Genomic DNA, 17,683 nt, shown 5'->3' with positions numbered 1-17,683 from the left:
AAGAATCTAATGTGCGGTCTTTAAGATCAGAGTTTCTTAAAGAATGTAGCCGTCTATAACTATCTGTTGATGTGTGTAAAGATGAGGCAGAGAACAAGGGGCTCGCTATAAACAAAGAGTTGCACATATAATCTGCATCTGGAGGTGATGTAGGTGGCAAGTCAGAGGCGCCTGTAAGCGAGAAAAAATCCCTAAAGAAATATCTGGGAAATTTTGTTTACCATTACTTGAATTGATCAAATAATACAGGAATGGCCACGGAGTGCTCGAAACACTAAGAGCTCAACAGAATTCACAATTAATAAATAAAATATAAACTAACCATCGTCACAAAATGCTTCGACTCGCATCACTAAACGCGTACTGAAGAATAGATAGCCGCTATCAGCACGTAGTAGCCAAGTGGGAATGGAAATGATAACGTTGGGTTACAAAAAAAATGACTCATTTGTGACGTACAGTGGCTAACGACATAATGACGACTGGCCGCCATAATGAATGAAATAAATACAAATGTAAACGCAATTTTTGTAAAATTTAAATAAGAAAAAAACAAAACTTAATTTACTACTATCCATGCAATGGTAGGATGTAGTTAAAAAAAAAAAAAAATCATGCAGAATGCAATATGTTAATAGTTGTTTGTTGGACACATTAAAATGCTGAACGTAACAACGTGCACCATCAGAGTGTACACTACTCTTCACGGACTTAGTATAAATACCGGATGCTAGTTAGTATGTGCAGACAGACCGTGTCCGAGTTAAGGACTGGTATCTCTCTTCTGTATTCCTCATAACCAACCACTAATTGTATTTATCTAGGGCATTCACTTGTTTTAGTTCTTATTTCTACTTTGTTTCCTGGCCATCACTACTTTTACTAACTAAAGATTTTTCATTCAACAATTATACTTCCATTCTCAGTATATTCATACAGAAAGCATTGCTGTAAACACTCTCACAAATTTCATTTTCAAGCTTCATTTCTCTGTAACTTGGAATTATTATACAACATTAGTGTGAATAGCATAGGTTCCGAAGTCTGAAACATTTTCTAGGCAAGAAGAGCACCGTAGTAAGCTGATCCTGGATCGTAATGATTCCAGCCAGTTCTGTGTCAGATAAGGCTTGAATAATAGGCAATTATTCGAAGCATGTTTTGTTACCATAGGTTGTCCAATGGTTTTGGAGTAGTATTCATCTTCAAAGAACTTTCTAGTTTTAAATATTTGTCCAGAAATCAAGCTTTAAAAAAATATCTTTTATTAAAAAGATTTGGAGATCACAAAAATGTTTTTTTTTTTTCAGAAAATCGTTCGTCAATTTATTACGAAGCTACTTATTTTACTGAAAATTACAACGTTGGCTACTCTTGTGACGGACAAGCATAATATTAACAGAAATATAAACAAACTCCATCCGATTTAGAAATTGGAGTAGCTAGTGCATTGGGTTCCTACTCGAAGTTACTGGATTCGAATTCAGCTGCTAGCCCTCATATTTTCTCTTCCTAGTAGCTTCTTACAGTTCTCTGTACGCTGATGGACAGCGTTGTCTGTAACACAGAAACCCAAATAGCAAAAAGCTCCTTACACCAATGGACCTCCGATGTTTTGCAAGCCTCAAATTAAACCTTTTGCTTTTCCAACTATTATCGATGGTTCTTCTTTTAATCAGTACTGGACTAAAGGACAATCTCCTTTAGAGTGTTCAGGTTATATTGAAAATGGTAACAAGAAAATATTGATTTTTGTACTAAAAAACCGATGTAGTTAATATCTGAAAGTAATTAAATATGAAACAATATCAAGTAATCAACAAAGTAGCAAAAAATAAGGGAAATATCTCACAGCTGTGTTAGTTCATTTGGTTAATAAGTTTTTTTTGTTGCTGAGGTGGGAATATTTCAGTAAATGTATGAGAGAATTTATATTTGGTTTCAAAATCATTTGAGAAAATTATGTGTTTTAATAAATACAAAAACTGAGTTGACTGTTACTTGCCAAACTAATTCTTAATTATATAATATGGGAATTAAAGACATGAATTACTATAGATTTCTCTGCCTCTCTCAAAAACGTACAAATTGAAAGAAACAGAAAAAATAGAAAAGAGATTTATCAATCAGGTGACAGTTTACCAATCACAATTACCAAACTCTCATTATTAAATCATATTCTAACCATTTTTTGTTTTAAAAAAACTATTAATCAAGTACCCTACTCTACCGAAAACTATAAATAAAACAAAATTATATTAAAAGAATCAATAGCTGTTCATTAGCTAATCCATATGTTACTATGTCAACTGATACCTTAAAGTTCCATAAACATGATGTCCATTAAAAAAAGAAATAACTAACAGTTATTCCTACTTCAATAATAAATCACTATGAAAGACACGACTAAAGGTTTCTATTTCGAAAACCACATAAAAGTCAATATTTTATTAATTTAGTTATTTTTAATGAAAAACATAATGAGCGGAGAGCTTTTTAATACTCTCCTTTTGAGCGAAGATTACCCCTAATAAAACTGAAGGTTTACAAAGAAGAATGTCCGTAGAAAGAATTAAAATGGTGACGAATATGAAACAAACCAGTTATTTTTTACTCTTGTAGTCGTCATAGTTCATTAACATTATTTGTGTCATCTCATCTTACGTAATATTATCATTACATTCAGTTACACTTCAGGTGAATTGTGTGACGTTTTTTAATTAATAGTTTTGTATTGATGATCATATCAATAGTGTTGACAGAAAAGGAGCGCTGGTTAAGATTTGAGAAACTAGGCTCTAAATTTAAATATTTTATGCGCAACTTTTTGTCGAATAAGATTGAAACGTGTAGAGTTAAGACCAATTACCTAAATTTAAAATTTCACATATATTTCAATAATTCTACACAATCAGCAGGAACTTCGTCGGAACAGGTTAGGGCCAGAGATGTGGAAACACGAAGATATATATACCGCATCCTGGCTTTGCGGGGATATTTGAAAGTCGTTTACTCTGATCAAGATGATTATCTTGCGAGCTTTTTTTACTGTGCTCCAAGATCGTGCATGACCGAAGATTCCTACCGCTAATTGGTACGGGGAAATAAAAATAAATGACCACAAGATGATTTATGGTTTCATGGTTAAAAATATTACCACACTTCTCAAACTCTGAACACTCAATCGCAGCAACAGTTTAAACAAAACGATTTGATTAGAGATAGGATTAGATTTTATGATGCGGACATCCTGTATTCAAGTCCAGTTGGCAGCTTTTTTTTCAGCTTACTTCGCCTGAAAGTATTATTTGTAATTAAAGAACTCTTTCCTGAAACTGGCAACAGACTGAGGAAAGTCCTGAATATTAATGACCTCGGATTGATTGGTTATTATTAAAAACAATAAAATAAAATAAATAAATAAAACAAAATTACAAATTAAACATAGACAGTAAATTAAATAAACCACAGACCATAATTTTACCAGAAAACTAATACGTGAGGAAATGGAAAACAGTGACAATTCGTACGAAATATTATTAGGAAATAATTATGAAAACTGATTAACTATGAAGCCATGTAACCTTGTAATATAATTATATATGTACAAAGATAAATAGTATACATAATAATAATAATAAAAAAAATGTGTTTATTAATCAAAGTTTTATCCTACGCAGAATCAGTCAGCTATTCATGAATGATTACCTAAACAAAATGGTTCTATTTCCATTTAGGCCACATTTAGGTTAGATGGAGCAGTCCATTTAAGAAATAATAATATCTTTTGAAGAACCTGTGAATTACTTCTCTATTCTGTGAACAGCAGTAAGTACAGACGATAAAATTATTAAGGGAAGTTAGATAAATTATTTATTTATTTATTTTAACAAGCGATGATTTTGTTTGATTTTAAATAGAATGGAAGAAAAGTTATTATCGCAATCGTGAGTTAATTACTGTTTTCATCAACGTTTCAATTAACTGTGAAGGATTTTAATTTGTGGCGCCCTAAAGAGATAAAAAAAAAATTGAACAGCTACTTTGAAGTAAAATCATTGGAATGTTGTAAATAGTAAATTGGCTGTTGTGCTACAGCTGCTGACAGGTGGTATTTATTAAGTAAAAATAAACTATTCAGAAGTATAACCGCGTGAACGCGTTTATATTCGAGTAATAAGCAAACTCTTTTAAACTTTCTTATTTTTTTTGTACGTCAATTAAACAGTAATAACCGTGATTTCTTTAAGAATCTCTCTAATGTGGACTTCACGTAACTAAAAACAGCCAATATTCAAATCTCATTAATAACTAGTTACTAAAATGCGAAAAGAAATTCCAAATATTCAGTGTTTTTACAGAAATTAAGTGTTGGTATGATATATGCATGTTACTACATGTCTTCACTATATGTAAGGATGGGGTAAATCCGAAATGGGAATTACTTCCATGTTTTGACGTAGATAAAAATGATATTTCAAGGTGGGTGCCCTAATGAGTCTCAGATGGGCAGATGGATCCCTGTTCAACCCTCATCCATCGCTCATATTCAATCTTCACAATAGTCATCCTTAAACCAGACAGTCTCGTTGAAGTATCTTCTATATTGCTCAAAGCGTGAGCTTTTCCGCAAATACTGGTAACTTTTCAACCTTACACTGTTCAGAAGTAATTACTCATTCCTTACAGGCCATAAAATTCTCCAACACCCTGGAGGGTATTGTATAATTCAAAGAGGTGTCAGAGTTCAGTTGACATTGCGTAAAGTAACGGCGAAAGAACTAAGGATGAAGAGAAGATAAGTGAAGTTAAAGGATTTACTTAAATAATTTTATAAATAAAGGATTCAAAATAGAATTTGCAGTCGATCAATGGTTCAGTCTGCCTTTAAGTCTTGTCAAGCATAGATTGACAGACCGGCTTGACAGGTTTGATACTTTGATCACCGTTGTAATGGAAATCAACTACTACGAGTAAGTAGATGAGTGTAATAACCACTTCAAAATTAAATACCAACAACACAAATAGGCGGCGACATTGTTTCAGAACTAGTTCAATATAAAACAAAATACGGATACTAAGGAATTGTAATGAATGAACATTTATAAAATTCTTACATTTATGTAAATTAAAGTGTTTAATTACTAATATTCATACGTCCATAAAACTAAAGCGTTCCTTAATCTCCTTATTTATAATAATATTAAAACTTTGACAGTTATTACAATAAAGTAGGCCCAAATCTGTCCAGCATTTTTCTGTTTGTTAGAAGGTAATAACGCTGAGTCACTTACTGACCTGAAAATGACGTCTGAAAAGTATAGAAACTTCCTAGGGGATTTTTGATTTCTAAAGACTAGTTTTACTTGCAGGAACAATCTAGCAAGTATGAAGTTGCAAAAAAAGAACTACAGCTATTTCACAATATTTTCATGCTCTGGCCACCCAAGTAGTTCATCGGACAATCCAAACGTAAGTTACAGTCAAGCTATGGAATTTTTGAAATAGTTAACTGAATTCTACAAAATCATACTAGTAGAGATAAAGATAAAGAAATACCAACCTACTATCGTTGATATAAAAGTACAATTATCGAAATTTGGAACTTTAAATTGTAAACTACTATAACCGCTTTTCTTGTGAAATTGGTAATTAGCAGGAAAAGATTTCAAATTAAAGGATGAAAATGGTGAAAGCAGAATAGGCAGCAATCGCCGAAATTGAGAAGAAATGTCGGCTGACGGATTCTAACGAAACTTCGTGTCAGATCTTCTGGTAATTCTTTAGTGGTTAAGATTATTTATTTAATTTAAGGTGCGTCAACAAGTGATGTCACTGCTTTTTTTCGGCGCACAACTGGCTTCCGAACAGTCATTACTGACAACTCTATAGTCACAGGTAATCTCTTCACTAGACATTGATCTGTGTACTAGAAAGAGAAAATCCAAGCGTTAGTTACTGAATTCGAACCCAGGATCTGCTCATGAGAATCGATTACTCTAATCGCTGAACTAATGAACTAGAATCTCGTAATTTCTATTTAAAAAATCAAATTAGAGAGGCAAAGAGTTTCGTTTCATTAAAATAATTTCTATTTCTTGCTCGTCTCAGAACGTTAACTTGCAGTGTTAACTTAGTTTCAAAAATGCATCCTCAGTGTAAGAACTATCATTAAATCGTAAACTCTCCATTGGACTCGAATTGATTCACTTTTATATAATGAATAAAGTTGAATAGGATGGTTTCAACAATTTCATTCCAAATTAACATTTTCACTGCTTTTACCAAGTTTAGGTTCGTATTAGTAAAAATCCAGAACTTATACGGATTAGGTATTAAAAATCAAGGGCATTTATAAAGATAATCATTAAAAAATTGAAATTTGCCAATTACTAACGTACCTGATCAGATTAATGAGTTCTAAAAATATTTCTAAAAACCAGACAATATATGTTGTGGTAAAAATACTGTCAGATATGACAACAAGGAAGGTAGCGGTCATATAGTGGAGCTTTCTGGTCTTGAAGGCACTGATATTTACGGTAGCGGATACAATTGAAAAGGAAAAAAAAAAAAAAATAAGGTCAAGCAATGTTCGATTTCTTAATGCCTTAAATAACGGAGATCTTTCACTGATCAGATAACACAAGTTGTGACGAACCGATTGTCAAGTTACCGCGTACGAAATAGTTTTAACTACGTGATACTAGTTGAGGCTGCGTATTGAATATACCTGTCCAACTCTCGGTTAGACTATGTTCCGTTAACTAGCCTACACATAACAACCCAGCTGACAGATATTATTATATAGTGCTTATACAATGCTTACCAACTAACATTAAATCACAACATCTAAGGTTATTACTTTTTATAAATGGTAATCCTTAACAGCCTGAGTAAGAAAATTATCTTTAGTCTAGGATTTCAGGAAAGGAAGTTGCCACCAATGTAAATTCTGGCAAATACCTTATTTGAAAATCCGAAAACACCTTGGAAAAGCAAACTAATGTTTTGAATTTTATCAAAAAGAAAACTAAAATTGAGTAGCTATTTAAAGAGGAGTTATTTTGAGAAATAGCACAGATTATATTATAAAAGAAGGCCTAGGTGTCACTGAAGCCCGGATTTTGGACGTTTGGAAAGTAGATTAATTAGAATTTCCTTTTCCCAACAAAACAAAATGAAAATCAAACTATTGCCGAAGAAAATGCAGAATCAATTACTTAATCTTATCTTTTTTGTAAGAACAATTTCAAGTGCATCCGTTTTGAAATAATTTAACCTAAATCAATGGACAAATTGCTATAGAAGAACAAGTTGCTTGATTAAGACACAAAAGATTAAAGTAAAAATGCTATTTAATGATTAAAAAGAATGCTGAGTTCAGGATCATATATTGTGCTACATTTGTATTACCTATCAGCCAAATTTGTTCACCATTGTTTTAATAAAATCCAATTAGAAGTACAACTTTCAAAATTAGCTAATTTGGTGCGGTCGCCTTGAATGAATGGATACCTTTTTTTTTCTCTAAAAGGAAAATTAAGGCATCAAAACCAAATAGATAATGACCAAATAAGCTATTGGAAAAATGTTACACAATTTATTTGTGTAAAAAATAGTAGATAGAATTGTTAAGCGAATTTCGATGAATTAGTCGAATACTTCATTTTTCCTCATGTACCAATTATACAGCTTTTCGATATTAAGTAATATTGTTTCTAGAGAATAAAATTGAAACGGATATCCAGAGTCATATTCAGGAGTAAGTCTACAAAGACAAACTTCGTAATGTAATGTTAAAAAGTTGGAACAAAGTAAAAAGTAATAATAAACGACGCTAAACAGCCGCTGCTCGAACAAGCTGAATAATATAAATAAAATAAAAAATATTTTTCTTCTCAGAGATTGACGCCAATCATCAAAAAGCCAGACAGACAGACGGATTTAAACTAGTAGCCTGATCTTAAAAATCATCTGTAGCACTTCTATCTCTGCCAAATTTCATCATGAATCCGTAGAAACAGGCTTAAAAAAAATGCTCTGGCTGATCTTCATTATTTCAATTTTCATGATTTTAAAAAAAAATCAGTAATCAATAAACTAACTCATGATGTTTTAAAGAGATTAAGTAGATATACTTAAGTTATGTATTTTACTTAAACTTCAAACAATTTCCATTACGTTTAAGTTGTACTTAGAAGTAAGTGTAAAGCTTATTAAGGAGTTCAGCCGTATACTATAAGCTTAAAAGTGTTATAACTAAAGGGAATAAGTAAGTTAAGTTAGATTTAACGAAGCCTCCCTTTTCGAAGTGTGCACACGAGGTACTTTATTGACTTGCTGACGCACCAGCTGCTGTGTTCTCTCCACGCATCCTAAATGAGATACTACATTACTTCTAAAAGAAAAGATATACATTAACGTAACACAATTGTTAAAAATAACCTCTAAAATGCTAACAATTCTGCTAAATTTAAGCAAAATATTTAAAATATCTAAATGGCTGAAATTGTGAATGAAATATTGGGTACTTACTAATTTGTGTACCTTTAGTCGTTTAAACAACCCTTATACTTAACTTCTTAAACTGTTAGTTTTATATTTTCATCTTTATATATAAGTTTTATTAGTCATTTACATTAGATATTGGGCCTTAATAAAAATGTACAGATGACTTTAAATCGAATTTTTTAAACCGAACAACTAATAAATAAAACTACAAAGAAATTAGTTTGTCCAGCTACTAATTACAATGTCCATCAAAATACAATCCTCAGCATCAAAATAAAATCAAAACTTGATTAGGTATTTTAAGACAATTATCCATCCATTTATCCATTTAACACCTAGAGCAACCCTAGAGTTGAGGGACTTCGACTCGAAAGACGCATCATTGAAACTATAACCTTTAATTTCACTACAAAATAAATAAAAAAGAAAAAGAAAAAAATAGAGAAACGTCTTCTAGGGAAAACATGAACAAAAAAAAAAATAGACAAATAACTCATAGAAGTACAGTAAACTAGCGAGATAATTTTATTTTTAATGCTATTGTTGATGTTGTTTTCACTCTCATCTACAGTTCTACCAGCACATAATGTTGTTTCATACTCATGACTTGCTAATACTATGCCATCAAGATCTACTAACTAGTTCTCCTGAGCCACGTGCCCCTTAAACGCCGCGCTTCTTTATTAACATTCTGCATTACACAACTACTGTACTATTATGATTAAACTATTCCTGGCTTCATTTACATGAAAACGAAAAACCTGTAATTAAATAATTTTTAAGATTTTTTTTGTTTTTTTACATTGTTTCATTTAATACTATTAATTATCCAAGTTACACTTCTGTAGAGAAAATTAACTTTGCTAGAAGTGTTTCCGAGCGTAAAGAACTATAGGAGTTGTTTATGTGATGTAACAAAGTTGTTAAGTTAGAGTAGAAAGGACGCTCATCCGTAAGGAAAATGCCACGGGAAATTTTGCCAACGTCATCCACCAGGATAGAGGATAAAAGTTAGTTTTTAGCAACTTATATTTTAACAACTGCAGTCCAAATTGTTAAAACATCGGGAAAGTAAAAAAAAAATTTTTTTAATTTAAAGCGCATTAACAAGTAAGTTACTGGCGTTCGGATAAGACAGACAGTGTTCTCTCGTTACAGACAAAAAGTCCATCGCCATACAGTAAGTTATAAGAAGCTCCTAGGAAGAGAATGGGTCCAGGAAGACAGCCTGAGTATTTAAACTCGGAATCTCCGCATGGGAATATAAAACTGAGCTGATCCTTTTCCCAAGAACCTTTAATATCTGCACGTAGTTGAGCTTCTTGGTCTACTTAATAGTCACTAATACTTTATGCATAAACGGATCAGGCAGCCTCAAGCGCTTTAAGCATCCTGCAGGATTTTTGGACAAACTGGAGGTAGGAGATCTCATAGTTATAAAGACATAATGAACACGGTGCAAAGTAATTCGCACCTTCTTTTGCCTAAAATTTGGTGATTTCTATGTTTCATGTGTCTCAGGACTCCTCCTAAATCCATTTTTACAGATTCTCAAAAAAAAAAAAAAGGATGTTAAAAGCTCAAAGCAATTGGGCCAAAGGTACTTCGGCGAAGAGCTTAAAGTAAAATCATCCGAATAAAAAGTTAAGTCTGAACTTAAAATATAAACGCAATTCTTTGACGCAATTAATCAAAAATTTATTCTAAAAATTATTATATTGTTGCCTGCATCTAATAAATAACTAAATTTGTCAGGGCTACTTCTGCATGGTAGGAGTCATTAACTCACAGGAGAGGTCAACAAACTAAAAGTATTAATTAGATATGAAGAGTTCTTGTTTCAAATAACTTTGTCTATCAATTTAAATATAACAATGGTCTGCTATAATTATGAATAAAAATAAAACAAAGATATAATGCAGTTACAGTGGTCAATAGTTCGGATCACTGTAAATGAAGTCCCTACATTATACATAAAAGAATGCCTGTTCTAACAATCGCAATTCAACTACTCTCAATTATTCAGTTACCTATTCATAAAATTCGGATATTGGAAATCGCAATAATATTATTGTTACGGAAAGAGTCGCAAATCTTTAGCTTGTCCGTAAAGAGCTACACGATAAACGTAGTAAACTGTCAACTATTTGAAAATCTGAACTATTTCTTAACATTACAATCTAAACAATAAAAAAAAATGGTTAAGTAATAAGTGATTTTATAGAATAAATTTCTGAGCTCCTTGATATTGTAATTATTTTATTTTAACTTAGAAAGCTAAAAGTATGTTTTAAATTACTTTAAAAATGGAATGAAGTGGAATAAATTGTTGGAGACAGATTTTGTTTTGAAATTGAAACCACTTGGAGATCGCAGACTGGCAGAATGGTGGGAGCGTGTACATTAAACTTCCCTTTTAAAAGTTTAAATTTCTAATTTCGGAAAAATCATTAAGCTAATCTTAATAACTCCATCCAGGTAACTTAGCTTAACTTATTCAATTTTCTCTTTTAATTCTGGAAAACTAGTTTACTAACTTCCTCAATCTTGAGATAAATTACTCTAGATTGACGAAGACATCTCTTGGTAGTGGTTATCTGTCCTGATTTTTAAAAAGGAATAGGATTACTTTCCTAAAAACAAAGAACTTTTCTCAACTCTATAAAAGTTGTCATCAACTCGCCAAGTTTCTTTCAACATCTTTCTAAATAAGAAAGCTATTTATATTTTAAGTTTCTATCTAAAATAATTAGTTTGGACTTTTTAAAAGTTTTATTTCTCATAGAAGTTTTGCTTTTCTCTTAAGACAATAAATAAAATATATATTTTTCAGTAAGTTTTCAAACTTTACTAGACCTGCTGTCTAAAACTTGTTTGAAAGAAGCAAAACTTGGTTATTCGGTTTCAGTAGTATTGTCATTTCTGATCTTAAGGATTTGACAAAAATTAGTGAACTAGAAATGCAACTTAAATGAAGTTATATTTCATTTTTTCAAAAAGAGTTCCAAACATTTTCTTTATTCTTGGTATACTATTTACATAGGAATAACCATCACTTTAACCTCAAACGTTTTACCGAGAAAATTGATTTTTTTGAGTGGTTCTCAGGTGATTTTTTTAAAAAAAAACCTAAAATGCCACTTCAGATCAACAAACAGTTCTGCTGTCTACCCAACGTCAAGTAGTATTAAATTTGAAGAATATCAGATTTGAAACATATCAAATGGAAAAGCGACTTTACACAATAACTTCTCTTTTTTTAAAGTAACCCCATCGATTTTCATTTAGAGAACGATTTATCTCTGAAATAAACTATCACTTTTATTTTAAACTAGTTTTCGAAACAAATGTGTTTAGGTGGAGTAATATATCTTGAAATCTCTTTTTTTTTCTAATTTATCGGTGGAGCAGTTATCATTTAAGCAGCGTAACTATAATTTGGCTTATCTGCTCGGGTAATTTATGAAAGACTCGACCGACACGTAGATAACTAGAACAAGTCAAGTAAAATTTAATATATGTAAAAAATTGTAAATGATGAGAAAATTAAATTAAAATTGAAATATAACTAGAATAGGAGGTGGTAAGCTTCAGTTTTTACTTTAGATGTACATTATTGGCGCTTCAACGTCCAGAGATCGTTTGTCTTTCTTTATCGTTACAGATAACACTGCCACTGGTCAGTGACTTTTGGTGAGAGAAAATTATGAATTTGAAATCAGCATCTTCGCGTAGAATAACTAGATCCCGTAAAAATCATGTTATTATTATGAATTCAAGAACGATCATATTTTAAACACTTACTCGTACCTAATATGTTTGTGATATTCCAATATAACATCTGCAGCCAAATAGACAAACTAAACTTAATTTTTTTTTAAGTTTTAGGTCACAGTCGCTTATCGCTTTTCAATTTAAACCCGGCTTTGGCAAAATTCCGATCTCCAAATTAGCAAGAGTCTGCAAGGAATTGAAAAGAAAGAACACCGCTGACTGAAAAGTATTTGACTCTCGAGAACCTAAAACTAAACCCTCCTTTTCAGATCCTTAAAGTGAACCATGAATAAAAAAAAAACGCAAACACGTCTGAAAAATTAAATCAAAGTGCAATTTAAATTAAAAAACAAATTTCAATTTAGTAAAATGCTAAATTAACAGAATAGTTTTTTTTTTTTTCTTACAATCTTTCAGCTACATCAACATACCGAAACAATTTTCTCAGATCAAACCTCTTTGTTCCATTTTCGCAACATAATTAGAAAGTATAAATTATTAACCTGGATTATTTGGATAATGATGATGTGAAAACGCAAGTGAAAATTCTCTGCGCTTCTGGCTACAAACATGTACAATTTACTTATGTAATCTAGTTAAACATATCACTTTTTAAAATGAGTTTAATGAAGAAAAAATTTACTTTCCACTACAATTGGCATGTTAAAGAGTTCCTTGATACTGTAATATGATAATTTGGCATTATCATTCTCATGAGTGTTATCTTCAACAACCGAAACGCTCATTTAGAAGTGCGCATTTCTCTTGTAATTTATCAAAAGAGATTAAAACATTTGCTTGAAACTTAACTTTCATATATTTGTTTACAAAACCGAAAGGAGTAACGAACTTATGCCGTAAATTAACGAAGAAGTTAGGAAATATAGACTTCAATTAAATTTCTGTGACAGGAGAATTTGTAAGCCAGTTTTCTTCAACAAAAATATTCCAAAACAAACTGTTTACAGAATAAATGAAAAGAGTTTCTTTTTGAATCATTTGTCAGTAAGCTACCTGCTGTAGCTGACAGATTCTCTTGATGTGAGAAAATGGAATACTGTACTTTTGTTAACATTTTTTTGGTGTAAGTGTTGGAATCTATTTTAAAAGATTCCAAACTTTCTTTTCAGAAATTCTAATAATTGGAAATCACAAATTTTTAAAATAGAAGTTAAATCCAAATTCCAGAAAATAGTGGACACAAAATAAAATAAGGTCAGCGTTCACATTTTATAATTTATAATCTCCCGAGTCATGTCAAAATGGCATTTTAAAAATCCATTTAATATTTACTAAACAGCAGTTAAGCAGTAATAACAGAAGATACAAAAAGTCATTTCTTTCCAGTGACCATCCAAAAATGAATATTATTTGAAAAAGAGGGAAAAAGATTATCCGACTACATAGTCTTATCTACACAGATATTAGTTAAGGATGCTAATATGAAGTGGTAAGTATCTCTAAGATCAATTTTGATTTCCTTATACAGTGGAACCTCGCATAACGAGCACCTCTCTTAACGAATAATTCGCATAACGAGAAAAACAAATTGATTCTTATAGCGAGCGATGTTTCGCATAACGATAGTTTTCTAATGACATTTCGCTGACTGCGCTGACTCATCGAAAACTGCGCATTTTTCGATTAGTCATTCCTGTTTACGCATATGCGTTTCATATTCTCCACGTATCTAATGCATTGATACAGTCGAAACCGAACTTCACCGAATGAGTGGTGTATAGGGGAAGTCCATTTAGTGACATTTGTGTTTAAATATTATTGTGTTTATTTTGTTATCCCTCTAACAAAATGGCTTCGAAAAGAATTAAAATAACGTTAGAATTGAAACGTAAAATCATTGAGAAACGAGAAAATGGTGTAAGTATGGCTGATCTAGCAATTATCCCCTTTTATTTTAATTTATATGAAAAAAATTGTTTCGCTTAACGAGTATTTCGCGTAACGAGTAAGGTTCTGGAACGAATTATGCTCGTTAAGCGAGGTTCGACTGTATTTGGAGTTTACAAGTCTACAATTTTCGGAAAAATAGCTTTGTAAAAGTAGAAATGAGAAATGTTTTGCCTGGGGAAGCAGCCAAAAACCAGGAAATCTCAGGTTTACATGGTGTAAAAGAGATTGGTAGTGTTATTCGTACGTATTATGCTGGAATGTTGTGCAAAATAGCTACAAAAAAGGTGGAGTCTTGTTAAAGATTGCTAAAATTATCAGTTTAATCATATTGCTGAAGTAAATTTAGTAAAATTGGCGACATTTACAAAATGAGTACAATAATCTGTTCGTTCTCAGAATATTTCAATTCTTGAGATTAGTAATCTGAGATCAGTCATTCCACAAGATAGCAATTCACAAGTTGGACATTATTGTAATTCTACGTCTTGAAGCGTAAGTGAAGATAAATTATTCATACTTAACACCATTCGTTTTACATAAAAATATGGCACCTACTAAATTTTTAATCTTGATCAATACCTAATTTCTTTAAAACTATAAGTTAATATATAATATCAAGTTCGTTTAAGTTCTAAATAACGTTTAAGCTTCAAATAATTTTTATGTTATAATATTGGACATAGAAAGTCTGAGACATCAAATTCATTTGGGCTTTCCACAAGTTTAGGTCATGCTATGCCAAAAAAAAGGCAATATTAACAGATTGGCTGATTAAATTTTGTTGGCATTTTTGTGGATAAGTAACAAGAATTCTAGGGATAAGCGTTGTTGATATTAGCTAGCCTAATTACAGTGACTAGAACCTCATTAAATCGGATACCCGAGGCTAAAAACAAGTTAGTTTGCCAACTATACTAGAGTACAGACTGACTAAATTGTTCAATATTCATTTTTCAATATTATCAATTTCTATTTTTTTTTTTTTATTTTCGCCTTTGTCATTTTCAAAGAAAGTTTTTGTTCATCCACAATAAAGACGAATGCGTACATTTCAAGGCTTTAACAAAGGGCTCTTTTGAAATCTACTGAAAGGGCCCCTAAGGCTGTAGGTAAAGTTCCTGTTTCATTGTAGTGCTGGGAACAGGCCAATAGCTTGCTGGTGCTTCTTAGAATATTTCGATAACCTTCAAGTTTGATATAATGAAAACATCTGCTCATTATACCGGATTGATTTTCTAATTGTATATCTCGCCTTTTGCTGAAATGAAACAAAGAATTTTTGCAACAAAAATCTGGGATACTAAAATTAAGAAGTTGTGATTGATTGAAGGCACAATCAATTGTAAGATGTAGGGAATAAATTACCTATTAATTGAGTAATCATCAAGTTATCCCAATATCGTCTACGAAAAATGAACAACCCACAAATAAAACTTTCAAATAATTTTTGTTTAATTTACTTGAAAGTAATGAGCAAGTATTCAAGCAAGTATTTTAATTCCACTTAAAAAAACTCCAAATGATTGGTTCAGTAAAATAAACTGATGTTGAACTTAACCTCACTTCTTTCCCTGAAAATACATTTTCGCAGGGAAACAAATTAAACACAAAGAGAAAATGATAAAAGCAACCAAAATACTACGCAAGTTATTTTTAGGCGTGCATTATATTTTAAAAATTCATCTTACAATAATAGTTTAAAAATCAATATTTAGTATTTATATGATCTGTTACAGAACATGAAAATGAATCGACATACGATCGTAAAGTTGTGAATGTTAAAAGACAGATGAAGAAATATATATTTCTTAGACAAGAAAAGCTTCTTTAAAAACTCGAAAATACCTTTGAAAGAACTAAAATTAGAAAGCGGATTACCAGTTGAATGAATGCAATTTCAAAATGGTATTTAGCAAAATATAATATTTTTAAGTAGGATGTTAGAAAGGTGAGCATCAAGCCAGCTACTTGTGGTGTCTTTCGTGAAAATTAAAACTATTATTGGAGTTTGCAGACAACGAAAAACATTGAAATCAGTCTTAATCTTGCTAAGGATTTATTAGATGATCTTAAAAGTTGTAGAAAACTTGTAAATTATTAACATTGACACACAGACCTCATTCTAAAAATAATAATGTGAAAATATTATATATTTATAAGGAACAAGGGAATATTTCTAAACTATAAGAAGAGGGTTTTCTAAAATCTTGTTCCAAAGTGGTAAAATTTACAAATGAAGTAAAAATGTTATTTGTGCAATTTTATTCTGTATGACATATTCAAAGTTAAAACTGATAGCAGATAAACAAAAAACAAAATACGCGGAAATTGCAATCAAAAAGAGGAAATTATAGCTCGGAACCTCACATAATCATCATGAAACTTAGATCCTAAAATGGAAATTTCAACAAATCCGTACATGGCTGAATATCAAAGCATACTAAATTACAATTGCCATAAACAATAGAATATTACTAAAACTTTTCTTTTGATTTAACAATTCATTCAACTTAATGATTCATTAGATAAACATTTTTGATCAGCATAAGTATTTGGATAAGTTATTTGTGAGTCATTTAGTTTTCTTGTTATTAGGTAATAATTTTTGAGTGGTTATTTTTTGTGTCTTGTTTTCTGCTAAAAAGCACTTTTCTTTCAAGATATAAGATACAATACAATTTAAAGTGAACCAAACAATAAATAAGGATGATTTATCGTTGTCCATCACAACAATACAACCATTGATGAATTCTTAAACAAGCACATTAATTTAAATTTTTGTTAAACCAATCATTAAGATAAGACAATAGCTTTTAAAATATCCGTAAATATTTTGCTTCCTCTTGCTGTTGAATTCGAGAAGTATCGTATTTGCAAAATTCCCTTTTTACTGAGGAATATTATAGTGTCGAGAATAGTCATCTCCAATTTTCGAAAACAGATTTTTCCGGACTCTGCATGAGCGTTTTTCTATGAGTGAATGAAAAGTAAATATTAAGACAAAAGAAAAATCGCTGAATCGATATTATATTGTTTTATTGTAATCTTTCTGTATCCGTCTCTTTTATTCCAAACAGCACTACAATTTTATTTAATTTCACACTATACTCGTATAGCTCATTACAATCATGACAGAGTCATCATTACTTTCCCACATTCTTTATTATCTATTTGTAAGAAAAGCAACTGTACCCTAATTTCCACCAATTAAATCCAAGATCAAGGTCCTCAAAGTTCCTGGTTTCGGGCCCTGAGAGACCTTATGTATCGTAGCCCTCTTCTTTTTCATAATAAATTGTCCCAGCTACCTTCGTTTTAAAATGATATGAGACAAGAGGGAAGCATGCCTCCATATTTCTGGAAGTGCCGCAAAACGAATTCTCCTAGAAATGTTAGTATTATAATATAATAAGTAATTTATTAATAAATCATTACTATTACTATTGAAATTACTAATTATTCATTAATATTAATAATTATTATA

The 17,683-nt window shown here is 31.1% G+C and overlaps 1 protein-coding gene across 4 annotated transcripts in view; it reads right to left on the bottom strand.

Annotated features, from left to right (window-relative positions):
- The window catches only part of LOC141449818 (sodium-dependent nutrient amino acid transporter 1-like), a 115,455-nt gene that overhangs the window by 74,258 nt on the left and 23,514 nt on the right, over window positions 1-17,683 (bottom strand). The window contains exon 1 of one of the 4 annotated variants that reach the window (XM_074119627.1): window positions 323-420. The exons of 1 other annotated variant lie outside the window; for it this stretch is intronic. Coding sequence is in view for 2 of the 3 variants with exons in the window: in XM_074119628.1 (XP_073975729.1) it covers window positions 323-325 (3 nt within the window). In the remaining variant the exon portion in view is untranslated. Of the gene's footprint in view, window positions 1-221; window positions 241-322; window positions 421-17,683 lie in introns of those variants that run through there. 2 more of the 4 variants (XM_074119628.1, XM_074119629.1) reach the window with 2 other exon arrangements.

Source organism: Rhodnius prolixus, unplaced genomic scaffold, assembly GCF_049639745.1.
Source record: "Rhodnius prolixus isolate KJV_2025 unplaced genomic scaffold, Rpr scaffold_2, whole genome shotgun sequence".
Lineage (NCBI taxonomy): Eukaryota > Metazoa > Arthropoda > Insecta > Hemiptera > Reduviidae > Rhodnius > Rhodnius prolixus.
The sequence above is the reverse complement of the archived record's forward strand: the minus strand, read 5'-3'. Positions and strand labels throughout refer to the sequence as shown.